This window comes from Trachurus trachurus (assembly GCF_905171665.1).
Source record: "Trachurus trachurus genome assembly, chromosome: 17".
NCBI lineage: Eukaryota > Metazoa > Chordata > Actinopteri > Carangiformes > Carangidae > Trachurus > Trachurus trachurus.
This window is the reverse complement of record NC_139900.1, coordinates 29,471,696-29,486,160: the sequence shown is the minus strand read 5'-3', so window position 1 is coordinate 29,486,160 and position 14,465 is coordinate 29,471,696. Positions and strand designations below refer to the sequence as shown.

The 14,465-nt window shown below is 43.3% G+C and overlaps 2 protein-coding genes across 2 annotated transcripts in view; one reads left to right on the top strand and one right to left on the bottom strand.

Moving 5' to 3' along the window:
* clcn2a (chloride channel, voltage-sensitive 2a) overlaps window positions 1–3,318 on the top strand; it is a gene marked incomplete at both ends in the record, with an annotated part of 40,516 nt that extends 37,198 nt beyond the window's left edge. The window contains 2 exons of the mRNA XM_083991939.1: window positions 1,838–1,924; window positions 2,800–3,318. Of these exons, the coding sequence (XP_083848065.1) occupies window positions 1,838–1,924; window positions 2,800–3,318 (606 nt within the window). The remainder of the gene's footprint in view (window positions 1–1,837; window positions 1,925–2,799) is intronic.
* Window positions 3,319–6,628: 3,310 nt separating this feature from the next.
* On the bottom strand, window positions 6,629–11,379 carry fam131aa (family with sequence similarity 131 member Aa; the record flags this gene model as incomplete). Its single annotated transcript, XM_083991902.1, has 4 exons — window positions 11,268–11,379; window positions 10,980–11,162; window positions 7,871–8,023; window positions 6,629–7,260 (listed from the first exon to the last, which is right to left on the bottom strand). The coding sequence occupies exons 1-4, from the start codon at window positions 11,356–11,358 to the stop codon at window positions 6,629–6,631; spliced, it is 1,059 nt and encodes a 352-aa protein (XP_083848028.1). The 5' UTR covers window positions 11,359–11,379.
* Between the last annotated feature and the right edge of the window lie 3,086 nt (window positions 11,380–14,465).

Below are 14,465 nucleotides of genomic sequence, written 5' to 3'. Positions count from 1 at the left end.
CGACTTTGTAGCGTTCCAGGCAACCCACTCATGTTTTTCCGACCTGTTTTACCGGTGAAAGTCACTATAACGGCCACTCGTAACTTCCGACCGGTGAACTCGTACCAGATCGAACTGGTACCACTTCACGGTCGGAAAAATACGAGTTTCCTTGAACGCACCATAACAGTCCTCGTCGCTACGTCACCACATTCACGGCGTTCCTTGGCTGCACACACAGCCCTGCATGCCGTTCTCTCTCCTCATTGGATAAAAACTGTAGGATACGATAAATGTTTTCTCCTCGGCTCAGAGCAGAGCAGAGGGACTGAGAGACCCGTGTTTCAGTCCGAACACTCTATGTAAGTGATTGCTGTCGGAAGATATAACTATTTAAGACTTATATTAACACAAATATATCACTTACTTCTGCTTTAATCAATAAATGCCACACCAAAAATTAGCTAAGCATTTTTTTTTCATTCATTTTCCCACCTGGTGAAAAAATGTCAAATTGCACAAACTTGATGCCGGAGTTCACCTAAAAGGAATAGTTCACCAAAAAATGAAATTCAGTCATTAGTGACTCACCCTCATGCTGATGAATACTCCGGAGTAGTTTTTTATTCCTCAAAGTGCATCTGGAGACCCTGGAGGCCGGTTCGTAGTCCAACAAAATCCTTATATGAGTCAATAGCGCCCAACACAAAAAGGTTCATAAAACTACACAAAAACCTTGTAATCTTCCTCCATACTGCTCATCTGCTGCAATCCAAGTGTCCTGAAGAGATATTAGAGTTTACTCGAAACAATGTCATTTAGGACATTTTTACAAGCAGTCCTGTATTATATACGTTCAAGCACGTGAACGTCAGACTGTTTAGGCTGTAAAAATGTCCTAAATGACGTCGTTTTGAGTAAACTCTGGACTATATCCCTTCAGGACACTTGGATTGCAGTGGACGAGCAGTGTGGAGGAATATTTCAAGGTTTTTGTGTGTGTAGTTTTATGGACTTTTTGTGTCGGGCGCTATTGACTCTCATATAAGGATTTCGTTGGACTACGAACCCCCTTCACGGGTCTCCAGATGCACTTTGAGGAATAAAAAACTACTCCGGAGTATTCATCAGCATCAAATTACATTTTTTGGTGAACTATTCCTTTAAAGATAACATAACCTGCGTTACCTCTCTGTCGTCTCACTGTGTTTTCAACACTGGCATCAGACTAAACTGGACAAACGTGAGGTGTTGGGAACAAAAATAGCTTCAGATGGCCTTCTCTGGCCTATTTTTATTTACAACTCTCCTAATGTTTTCCTTCACTCTGACCCTGAGGAAAACACAGCAGTCCTGTTGTTTATTACACACACAAAGCTGTAAACACAGCAAGGCACGAAAGGGAATGATGATTTATTTCATTCCAGTGAACCTGTAACCATTTGGCTGTCGCCCTCGGATCGGGAGTGCACAACATCAACCTCTGCTCACTCCCCACACACACTCACCCTTTTTCTGACGATGGGCAAAGGGAAGAGACAGAGCCCCGTCTTCACGGCTGAATGATTTCACTTTCGCTTTCATTCATCAAACGGTGATGACATTTTGCACACCTTATTTGTTTGGTGGCAGCTCCATTTGCGAAAAACCTCAGCATGTCACATAAATCATAACATACGGTGGCAGGTTCTGGCTGGTTAGTGTCCGAGGCGTAACAACAGCAGTGAATGCATGACTCCGGGACGGCCTAGTGTGACGCCGTGGCTCTGTAGTCGGATCCCAGTTATCACAGTTTGCAAAGCTCTGATCCAAAATGCAGATGAACCCGTGACCATGCAGCTCTCCCCCCCCCCCACAGACTCACACCATCTTCTCTCTGCTGGGGCTGGATCACGCCTACGTGACGAGCATGGGACGCCTGGTGGGAGTGGTCTCTCTCAAAGAGGTGGGTTTCCTTCAGTTACTGATTTTGGTAACACTTTACTTTTACGCCTATCTCTATAACACATTATAACCATACTTATAATGAGTTATAATGCAGTTATAGCCCTGTATAACTATAGTTATAAACACTCATAAATGATCATAATGCTTTATAACAGTAATCATAACACATTATAAAGCATTTTCTCTTGACTTATAAGGTCAGGTATTATAATATGTTATAATTGTTAGTAACTCGCTGACAATGCCCACATTTATAATGCATTATAAATATAGTTATAATGTGTTATAATGGGCTTATAAACGTGTATAACTATGATTATAAACACTCACTAAGACTTTATAACAATAAGCATAACACATTATAGAGCATTATAACTATTATAATACTAAGACCTTATAAGCATTATACAATGCTCTATGATGTCTTATGCTTATTGTTATAAAGCCTTATGATAATTAATGAGTGTTTATAATGATAGTTATACACGTTTATAAGACAATTATAACACATTATTACTATATTTATAATGCATTATCGATGTGGTCATTGTCAGTGAGTTACTAACAATTATAATGTATTATAATACCTGACCTTATGAGTCATGATAAAATGCTTTATAGTGTGTTATGCTTATTGTTATAAAGCATTATGATCATTTATGAGTGTTTATAACTATAGTTATACAGGGCTATAACTGCATTACAACTCATTATAAGTATGGTTATAATGTTATAGAGATAGGCGTCAAGTAAAGTGTTACCTTGATTTCTGATAGAGTCTGTTTTCCCATAATATGATCATTAAATCTCACCCTGCCTCCACTGGCTGTGCTCTCTCTCCTTTTTCCCATGATGCCTGGTTGTGCTCTGCAGCTGCGCAAGGCCATCGAGGGCTCGGTGACGGTCACCGGGGTGAAAGTGCGCCCTCCGCTGGCCAGTTTCCGTGACAGTGGGAACACCACCAGCGTGTCCGAGGTAACCGAACTACACAAGCTGTGCATCCGCCACAGGGGGCTCTCGCTGCCACGGGAACCCAACCCCCCGGAGGACGTGGAGGACCAGCCCGATCTCCAGTACAACGAGATCCCGGTCAACTTCTCGGACCAGACCAACCTGCAGTTTGAAACCAGCCCCGGCGACATCACAAACGAGTCGGAGCTGGTCCTGCAGGAGAGCCCCTCGTTCACCGAGGACCAGTCCGAGTTTACTTTTGACTGCAGCCCCTCCCACACCGAGGAATCGGAGCTGGCCTGTGACTATGACCCCCCGACCCAGACTCCGGAGCCAGACGGCGCAGAGCAAGAACAGGGGAGTCCGCCGTCTCTGAACAAGGACAAATCAGAACCTGAGGGAGAGGGAAGCCCCGCCCACACGGAGGATCAATCTGAATGATGTGATCCGTACCGTCGCCTCATGAATACGGACGTTTCTTACATTTGTAGAGGTCACACTCACCTCCTCCAAGTCCAGCCTAGATACCTGAGTTTCTAACGTTGTTGTGGTGTGAGAGATTTGAGAGAGCGCGAGAGAGCGAGAGAGTGAGCCTGAGTAGATGTGACATTTAGTATTCTACTGTGCAAACGCCTATTTAAGGATAAATCTGGTTTTATTATATATATTTTTATCACTGTCAACAAATCCTGTGAAAAGACCAAAAGCAACAGTGGGTCTGTCTGTCTGTGCTTTCTGACAGACCCGCTCAGTCTGTGACTCTCAGCCCTCAGCTCATTCATTCATGAATCTTTTAAACGGGATCGTCTCAGATGTTTTACACACGGTGATGTCACTTGTTGTGTCGATGTCTGAAAAAACAACCAGTGATGATGCTGCTACACGGGAGGTTGAGATTTGTTAGTGTAACTAAGCTTTTCTACTATCGACACATTTTACTGACAATGTGAAGCCTTGACGTCTGTATCACTGCACAGAAACCTGCAGGAGAAATTATACGTTTTCATAGTTTTTGGTTTGTAACACTGGTTGATTTGTTAGTATTCCTACCGTCTTGGTTGTTTTGTGATGGATCCACCAAAGTAAAGAGAGACCTCTCCACTTTGGAAACACTTTGATCTTTGATGACTTCTCTTGGATTGGACAATTCAAGGTCAAGTAGTGCATTTATTGGAGAATGTTTATTTAATTGTGGATTAATATACACTTTCTCCTCTAACAAGTGTTTGTAGAAGTAGAACTACCCCAAAGTCTGACCGCTACAGTACAAAGTAAATACATAAACTATAAGAAATAAGAAATGACTCACTCTTCCTTCCTAACATAATGGCTGAATCCATGGCAAATACAAAAGAACATGTAGATTGACAATAATACAAAGCAGCCTCTAGATAAATAAAATGTGTTGACGTGTATTGACAAAATGTGCATCATTAGTGAGTGTTTCATTTATCCTGTAATGTCTTCAGTTTGGTGATGATGATGTTTTGTTGTGTGGAGCTCTCTGGCACAGAGAAATAAACCAGACCAGGCTTTGGCTGCACAGACAAATACTTCTGGTCTTTTCATGGGATTTAATGGCAATAACAAATATTGAAATATATAATATATAGTGTATGTGTGTGTGTGTGTGAGTGCGTGTGTGTATGTGACCTCACTTTCCATCCCGAAGTAAACCAACTTCAAACTGACTTCAAACATTATAAGGAGAGAAAAAAAAACAAATCACATGCAAATAATGGAGGGTGGTAAATAAAAGGGGCAAATAACAGAGAAGAAAGCACAGCGGTACAAAGACATGGAAAATTATTCTAATGAGCACATCATGGTATGAATTTAAACAACTACCTATTCATTAGCACTGGGCTGACACATCAGAAAGGTTGTTGAATTGTTGGTGTGAAGGTATATAGATGTGTTGGTTTTAATGTGAGTGAAAATGAAAGGTAATTTAAAGGCAACAATAATCACCATTAATTTGTCCAGACTCCCTTGTTTACAACTCTCTGCGGACTCTGCAGAGTCTCATGTCCCAGCTTATATATATCGGTATCCACCGTCAGCTCCCAATATCCTCCTATCAGCTGGGATCTATATTCACACGATGACAAAGGCAGCTTCCAAAGGTCCACCAAGCTTAGTACAGTACAGGGCTCCAAATAATGGTGAAGCACATTGTAATTACCATGAATATAATTTTACTGCACATGTAGCCTTGTTTGGCTTTTTAGGGGCTGATTCAATAAGGGCAATGTAGACTGTCGGTCTTGTCGTTTGAACTGCCTCTGCATCTCCTGCTGTGTGACTTTAACTGTGTTTGTGTTTCTAGCATGATAAAAGGAACAACACTTGAGCTCCGAGTGACAGGAAGATACCGGCTGTTGTACAGAGCACACAAAACACACACACACACACACACACATACCTACATACATACATAGACACACAAACACACCTACATGCACTGTATGCGGCCTGTAGATATTTACACCTTGATATGTTAGACATATCTTTATGACAGAGTACATTTAATCCAGCCTGGTCTCTAATGCAACGTCGAGAAATGTAACTACTGTAATGAAGCACACCCACAGAGTTGGAAAACTGTCGTAGAGCAAAGTGTGTGTGTGTGTGTGTGTGAGTCCTTGTTAAGACCTTCAAATGGGTGTAAAAGTATTTTAGCTTCATGCATCGATTATTTTTAATTTTTTGAGCCACATTTCAATCTTATGTGATTTCGCATCAGCGCACCGACCCAGGCTCGTTTTACTTTTTGGTTGTTGGTTTTTTTTTTTTGTCTGTGTAAACATTTGTGCAACAATTTATTAACGTCTCAACTTTCTGTTTGCATATAGAATGTGTAGTAGTGCTCGCCATATAAGATAACGTATAAGGAGTTAAATGTAGAGTGTATAAGCTAATTTGCAGCGTATCTAGTTAAGCAATAAGTCTGTAGTATCTCCCTTTATATGGCACTGGCCTGTATATGCTTTGTACATATGAAAATACACGAATGAGATGTTATGTACACGCTCTGTACATAGGAGAATTATGCATTTGAAATCCAACAGCCATTGTTATTTTTCAGAGAACATGAAATTGTTTTTGTACATGAGTGAATGATTAAATTGAAAGGAGAGAAAAAAAACACCTTTAAAAGATGAGAAGTGTTTATTCCTCATGTGTTTACTTTGTGTTTGCATGTGCGAGGGGAAAGAAAAAAAAAAGGACAAAGACTTTTCTTTTTTCAAAAAGAAAAATCATATTTATATATGTAGGACATTCAGATATTCAGTATCAAACATAGCCCGACCTCACACGACACAGCAAGACCTAGAAGAAAACAACACTACAAAATATCCATAGAAAACCAACGCAATAGCAACACATGACTTCACAAAAAATGTACAAAACTCAGTTTGAACAACAGCTTTACATTCTGGTTGAACTCTCCAACATGATTACACACATATATATATATACACATACTGTTTATGTGCGTATATGTATATATACATTTATACTGTTTACAGCAGCGATTAACAGTGGAGGGAGATCAGTACATGAAAAGGCCTGGAAGAGGAGACAGAAGGCAGTGAGTGGAGGAGACGTGATCAGAGGGAGGAGAGGAGAGGAGGAGGAAGTGGTGGAGAGAGAGAGAAAGAGAGAGGAGGTTTACAGTGAAAGCAGAACAGATGATGTCATATCCAGAATCAACACGACTCAAAGAGACATAAAGATGGACGACACATCACATCAAATACTCCTTCTCCTCCTTCTTCTCCTCCTCCTCCTCCTCCTCCTCCTCCTCCACCCCTTCATCCCTCTCCTCCTCCTCGTCGAACGAGGCCACTCCCGAAGACGCCCGGTCGGAGAAGAAGCTCCTGGGGCTGCAGTGCCACACCCTCACCTCCTGAAACACGCTGCCATCTCCCTCCTCCTCGTCTTCTTCTTCGTCCTCCTCTCCGGGGGACTCGGAGTGCGAGGTGGAGTAGCAGGAGTCGAACCTGCTGCTCCGGCCCCGAGGCCTCCACTCCCCAGGCTTGTGGTGGACGTAGACTTCCTGTGAAGGAGCCGGCTGCTCCTCAGGACAGCCCAGCCTCTCCTCCTCCTCCTCCTCCTCCTCTTCCTCCTCCTCCTCCTCCTCCTCCTCCTCCTCCTCTTCCTCCAGGAATGGACTCATGCAGTCACTGGGTAAAGTAGGTGAATCGGTCTGGGATGAATGTGGGTCATTTTGAGATAGAGGCCGTCCACAGAGCAGCAGGCCGCTGCCGCCGCCGCTGCCGCCGCTGGAGCCCAGGGGACAGTGTGAGGGCGGCGCCTCGCCACCGTCCGCCTCAGGCCAGCGTAGTGCTGCGGTGATAGGACTGGACGTGGCGGCGTCTGAGGGAGGAGCAAAGAGTCAGAACACCTGGAGGAGTGAGTGGGTGATGGGAGGAGATGAGGCGGTTTTTGTCAGTGACGACGCACAACATGAAGATGAAATGAGATGAGGTAAGTAGTACAAAACATTTTTGGTGATGAAATTAATAGCTCTTTTTCTACAATCTACCTGGGAAATATTGCACCCCATATATTGGGGCGAGACAAATATCTTTTAAAAATATTATTAGCAGCTAGTAAGAAAACCATAACTCGAAGTTGGCTGCAGACCACACCTCCAGCAGAGTCAGATTGGATCAATATTGTGACCAATATCCAAAATATGGAAAGGATGACCCTTTCGTTAAATCTACAGACTGATAAATATTTGCACTATTGGGAAAAATGGATTGTGTACATGTCCAAAAGAGATGCTCATTGAGCCATCATTGTATTTGTAACATTACCAGTATAACGTTTGAATGAATGTATAGGTGACCAACTGTTTGTTCTATGTCTTTCTGTATGTTGTCTATGTCCCTTCTATAAAAATAAAGTACAAAAAAAAAAAAAAGAAACGAGATGAGGTGAGGTGACCTACATGGAGGGCGGAGGAGGAGGTGGATGTTACCTGAGCTCTGGTTGGAGAAGGTGTGGGTCTGTCCATTGCTGTGGTTGTCTTCATCAGTGAAGTCTTCCTCCTCCTCCTCATCATCATCATCATCATCGATGGACGCCCAGGCTCTGAGCTTCGCCTCAGCGATGGCAAACTGCTCAGCCACACCTGCAACAAGAGCAACACAAGTGTTACAGTTTTTCTCAATCGCTTTGGTGCTTTTCTCACATCACTCTTAACATTTGCACAACAGTTAGTGCATTTCTCAGAACAATTATTGCAAACTGCAAAACCACTCACTTGCTCAAAATAGATTGTCCATCCCTCAAAAGCAAGTACTCATGTCAATGAAACTGTCAGTGTCGTCAAAATGAGAAGACCTGACACCATCGTTTATGAACAAGATAGTCAAATGGCTTTGTCATGTTTTCATTAGGACACTTTATTCTCTAAGTGTTTTCCAATGCAAAAAGTGATGATACCTGAAAATGCTCCAGACAGCACTATACACTACTGGTACAGCCATGTGAAAACTACAGTAAAGTTACACATTACTGTATTTAGTGGAGATACTGAATATGTATGTTTCACATTTCTACTGCATATGCTCTTTGCAATTCTGATTTGTTCACAGCATTGTGCAAAGGAAAAATACACTACAGTCATCTACAACAAACATAAGAAACACTCTTTGGGTACAACTTTACGTAAACAATGTTGCAGTACATATAGTAAGTGAACCTACAGAGTACTGTAAATCATTCCTGCACATCCAGACGTTCCAGTCACATTTTCATCTACATCACTCTGTCAATTGTAGCGACTGAAACAGATTCAATATTCCCAAAGATACAGTAATGTCATCCTTACATTGTATCTCTTTCAACCTTATGCCATTGTTTGTAATGGGCTCAGTCTCTTCCACCTCTGTGAGGTTGTCTTGTAATCATATGTGATGCAGAGTAAAATTACAGTAATGTACAGTACATGTACTGCATTCCTACTTGTAAAATGCTGTAGTACAGTACCGTACTGTAAAGATGGGAAATCTTTACTGTGGTTGCTGTTATACATTACAATACAGTAAATCTGTTCTCTAGTGAAGCTGTAAGTCTAAATGTAAATGTAAAAAGTTCTTGTCCCACTGTATCTTACAGTAATGCCTGACACAATGACAGCAGTGCAGATTGTTTAGTGCTGAATTACTGTCCAATACCATACATACCTGTTGTTCCTTACTGTAAATGTTTGAATAATTGAATTCACAGTGCTTCTCCCAACATTTAAAATTAGTTTGACAGATTTTGAAAACTAGTTCAACAATTTTGTATGTAATGACTCAAGCAATGAAATGAGGACTATTAGTTTTATAGGGAAAGACTATTCAGCGTTCAAAAGTATAGTTTATTTTGACTGACATGACATAAACAAATGATAATGTTGTAAAACAGCAGAGAATTGTATGAGAGCAACTGATACATGTCCAAAAGCATTTGCAATTTGTTCAGAGGAAGGAGAAACTGCTACTATGATGTGGACAAATGACTACATGTTGTGGAGGTTGAACTAATAGTTATGAGAAGTTTCATTCTGATCTGAGAATAGCACCAAAGCGACTGAGAAAAACTGTAATGTCTCTGCCTTCAGTCTCATTACGTAATGCTCAATGACAGCTCATACTGAAGAAGGGGGTGGGTTTGTCTACATATAAAATTTTGATTTAAATCGATAGATAGATAGATAGATAGATAGATAGATAGATAGATAGATAGGTAGGTAGATAGATAGATAGATAGATAGATAGATAGATAGATAGATAGATAGATAGATAGATAGATAGATAGATAGATAGATAGATAGATAGATAGATAGATAGATAGATTATTAAAGTGGATTAAAAGTCACTGAATGAATTTAACAGAGTGAAAGCAGGCTATCTGCCAATATATCAATATCCTATATCAAACACTACATTTGGACATTAATGATTTATAATTGTCCTGTTTTCTTCTTGAATTGGGACAGGATTAAGAAATTCTCACAATTTCCCAAATCATCTTCAAATGGCTGAGTCCAAAATGCAAAAATATTCAGGCTTCACTAATATAAAATAGAGAAAACAGATCATACTGCTCTTTTAAGACACTACCAGCTAATTTAAATCACCGTAGCTTGTTTGAGCATTACAACAGTTAGGCCTAATATGAAATCTGTCTGATGGTTTCAGCTTGAATCAGAGGCTTATTTAAAATATAGAGCAAAAAAAAAAAAAACGTCTGTACGTCAGATTTGAGAGAGAGAAAAAAACAGACTTCATAATGAACACACAGAGAGCACCCGACTTCCCTCCTCTTCTCTCTCAACTCTCGCTTTTGATCAAACCAATGCCGATGTCACCGGCGCCAGAGAGGATGAGTCACAGCAAAACAACAGGAGCTGCTGTACCATTGGTGGGCAGCGAAGTGGGTTTTTTTTGGGAGAGTGTCTAATAGGCCACCATCTGCTGCCAAGACAAGCCGTCACCCAAGAGACAGCACGGAGGGCGGGGCGGACCCCTGACATGCAGGAGTTTTAGGGGATTAGGTGCATGACAGAAGGTGGGCGCCGGCCAGGAGATGACGCCCGAGCTAAACCGAGCTCAGTGTAAGAGGATGCACATGCCCCCCCCCCCCCCCCCCCCCCCCCCCCCCCCCACACACACACACACAACAGTGACATGCAGACACCAGCTAGTTACAGTACACCGCACTGCAGAAAGTCTGCTCAAAGTGTAGAAACTGGATAGAGAACAGTTAAAGGAGAAGTCTGGTCATTTTTGACCCCTAAATCGTTGACTACATGCAAAAAATACAAAGTTTCTTTATACTGTACACTATATGAGTTCAGTGGTGTGTCATAAGGATTCGAGTCATGTACCATAGATATTTGATTGTTTTTTGAGTGTTTGTTATGGTTGAAAAAATTGCCCCCATAGGTTAGCGTTGTCGTTATCCCTCGCGCCGTCTAGCCATGGTGTAACTCAATTTTAGTCGCATTTTTTGCTCCCCCTGACCATCAGGACAACGATTTAGGGGTCAGAAATGCCCGGAATTCTCCTTTAATAACAACATAAAATAATAAATACCTGCAGCGAAGCGCGCCTCCTTCTCTCCTTCGCTCAGGTGGCAGTAGGAGCTGAAGTGGGAGTGGGCGGCCGGTGAGGGGCCCGCAGGTTTGGGCCAACCCTTCCACTCTATGAGGTGTGCGACCCGGCCCTGAGCCAGGGAGGTGGGCTTCGTCACATGGTCCTTCACCGCCTGTGAAATACCTGGACATAGAGAGGTGGAGGTCAGAGTGAGTCTGACGTTGTAGCTTAAGGAATTCAAAACACACACTACACACAAAAAAAACCTGAAAAAACAATGGTTGTTACCATTCAGGGAGGATCTGGCAAGTGCTGCAAACTCATGGATGCCAACACTTTTCCGTGAGTCTGCTGGAGATTTTCCTGACTTTGGAATCATTTCACTCTCCTCAAGTTTCACCTGCAAGAGAAATTTTAGATTTTTACTCCTTATTTTTGCACTAGTGCATGAAAGGAAAGAAAAAGAAGAAGAAGCTCTGCAGCATTGTCCAGTGATTTCAGCTCAAACTTTAACACCGTATCATGTCGCATCAACACACTGAAAGACGGCTGCAGCCTGTTTCCCACATGGAGATACACACACTACTGTTAAAAAAAAAGACTCTTTCCTACCTCGTCCTCCAATCTTTCTCTACTCCTGGACCTCAGCCTCTTCATGGTGATGCAGACAGAGATGCTGTGTCACAATGAAGCGTAACCAACACAACTAAAAGCCACAGCTTGGGTTTGACCGCTTTAAACCAACCGCGTGTGCAAAACAAAGCGGCAAAATAGCTATGCCCTAAATTTACTGCACAGATGCTAAAGCCATGGTAAGCCGGTGAAACCAGTTAAAATGGTCAGGGCTGAGGGAGGTGAGGGCGGCGGTGGTGACGGCCCAATGTGCAACTGGGCAAACATATGGCCGGTCTCCAGCTCTGGTAAGCAGCTCCAGTCGGTCAAGCCTGCTCACCCACATGAGCTGCTGATCCCTATTACAAGTGATAGCACTACCTAAGTCCATAACAAACACACATATGGCCTCATATAGCAGCTCTCAAGGGTCGGATGAATCTGTGCCAGAAAACCATAGGAGAGGACTGACATAATTTTTTTTTTTTTTTTAGGGCAGGTGAGTATTTCAACAAGCAGGCAACATGTTGCCTGAGCACAAGTCTGAGCACGTGCATGACTTGACTGATATCCTTAAGCAGATTTGCTCCCAAAGCAGCTAAGAAAGAAGAGGCTCCAGACTGTGGGTGAAGGCTCGTGTGATAAAGTCAAAAGTGACAGTAAATGTGTGTCAGTGGCAAACAGGCCCGACAGTAGGGACCTGGGAGGCAGCGACAGGAAGGTGTGAACAGCTCCCACAGCTCCCAACGCTCCTCAGAGGAGCTGCTAAAACACACACACACACACACACACACACACACACACACACACACACACACACACACACACACACACACACACACACACACACACACACACACACACACACACACACACACACACACACACACACACACCTCTCTGAGCTCTGCAGGTGTCACTCACGCTCAAGACATGACAAACGCAACACATGATGTCGTTGGGGCATGTGGAGCTCTGCACGGCTCCCTCCTGAGACTCAGACAAACAGCAGAGACGGACGCTCGCCTTTAAAATAATCTTGTGACGCTGAACGCGGCGGCGGCTGCAGCAGATGTGGATTATATCAGGTCCTGAACCAGGCTGCAGCGTTTTGTCAACACCTTTAACCCTCTGGTCGTGACCCCGAGTCCTCACAGCCTGCGTGTGTGTGTGTGTGTGTGTGACCTCTGCAAAGTGGGTTTCTCTTTGCCCCTCAAGATGAACTGACCTTTATTTTAATAATGTGTTGCATCAAGACAAGATGTTCAATTTGAGAACAAACTAAACAATCTTATCTTTTGACCTACTGGAGGTGTGTCAGCCCTCAAGGTTGGAACCACTGCAATGTCAAACAAGAGCAACAGTTTAAAAAAAAAAGTTTAATTGTTCCATTTTCTCATTTTTTTCAGCATTTCTTTGTTTCAAATAACCATAAATTAAAGATTTTCGTTATTTTTGCCCGTTTATTTGAGAAAATACATGTTAGTCACCTTGAATTCTGGGACACAAATAGATGTTTTGTTTTATTTTTATACAATTTTTTTAGAATAATGACGATCTAATTGAATAAAAAAAATAAAAGTCAAGTATGAAAATAAATGTAAGTTGTAGCTCTAGTACTCTGAATGACGCTCAGTTTGTTTTGATTGTTGAAGCTGTTTCCACTTGATCTATTTTCCCCACCGCTGCTGCACCTGCTCTGTGGATCTGTTGCTTTTAAAGCCTCACACTTCGCCCTGCTCCTCGCCAGACCTCCCTGCTGCAGCTGACAACTGCTGCTAATTGGCATTAATCACAACTCCACACACACAGCAGTGTTTGCTGCTGTAAACAAGTCCCCCCCTTGTATCCTGAGGTGTTTGGGTCATTTTGTCCACAATCCCTCCCCCCTTCTCCTCCTTCTCCTGCAGCAGGCAGCCGGCTGTTAAACATGATGTTACTGAGACATCTCTTCGTCTTCTTCTTCGTCTTCTTCACACCTCCAGAGTGAGTGCTGTCTGTGACCTATAGGACCAACAAGTGGGATGAAGTGAAGTCTGTGCAGCAGCAGCAGCAGCAGCACATCTCCAGTCTGTGTCTGGTGTGTGAGTGCAGGAAGCTGCAGTGCTCATGTGATGTGATGTGTGTGTGTGTGTTTTTCTTTTTTCTTTCTTTCTGGAAATGGTGCATTCAAGCAACAGAAGCGGTTGAATAACACATCACCCCGCCATTGATGGGTGCAGGCCTGTATCCTGCAATTACTGAAGAGGGGGGTGTAGAAGAGGGAGGGGGGTGTAGATAGCGCACGACAAGCAGCGATGCAGCAGCAGCGGGTCTCCTGGCAACAACCTCTTAAGTCTCCATCTGCATACCAATAGCTCCATCCATACAGTAGCTACATACATACCTGCATCGGATAAACACCACGGAAATACCAACAGCCCCCCCCTTCCTTAACACCTTCTCCACTTTCGCTCCTGCTTTATGCATGTACCCCCACAGCTCTGATGGCTCCCCTCCTCCTCCTCCTCTTCTTCACCTACCTGGAAGTCGGACTCATCGTTCTGCGCTTTAATTGTCTCTGATCCGATCAACAGATAAAACCGCGTCCTCCTCCTCCTCCTCCTCCTCCTGCTCCTCCTCCTGCTCCTGCTGCTCCTCCTGCAGCACCAGCAGCAGCAGAGGGGCTCCGGCTCGGGCTCCGGCTCCTCCGCAGCTCGGCGTTAATGCCACTCCGTCGCCGCGAGCATCCTCCCAACTCCGGCAGCATCACATCTCCCCCTCGGCCGCGCACGCACCATTTGTTGCTCGGTTATATGGGTTACATAGGCTGTCCAAATGTCTCCCGATGGCGAGCGTCATCAACGCAAGGCGGTGTCACCTCCCATCCCATCC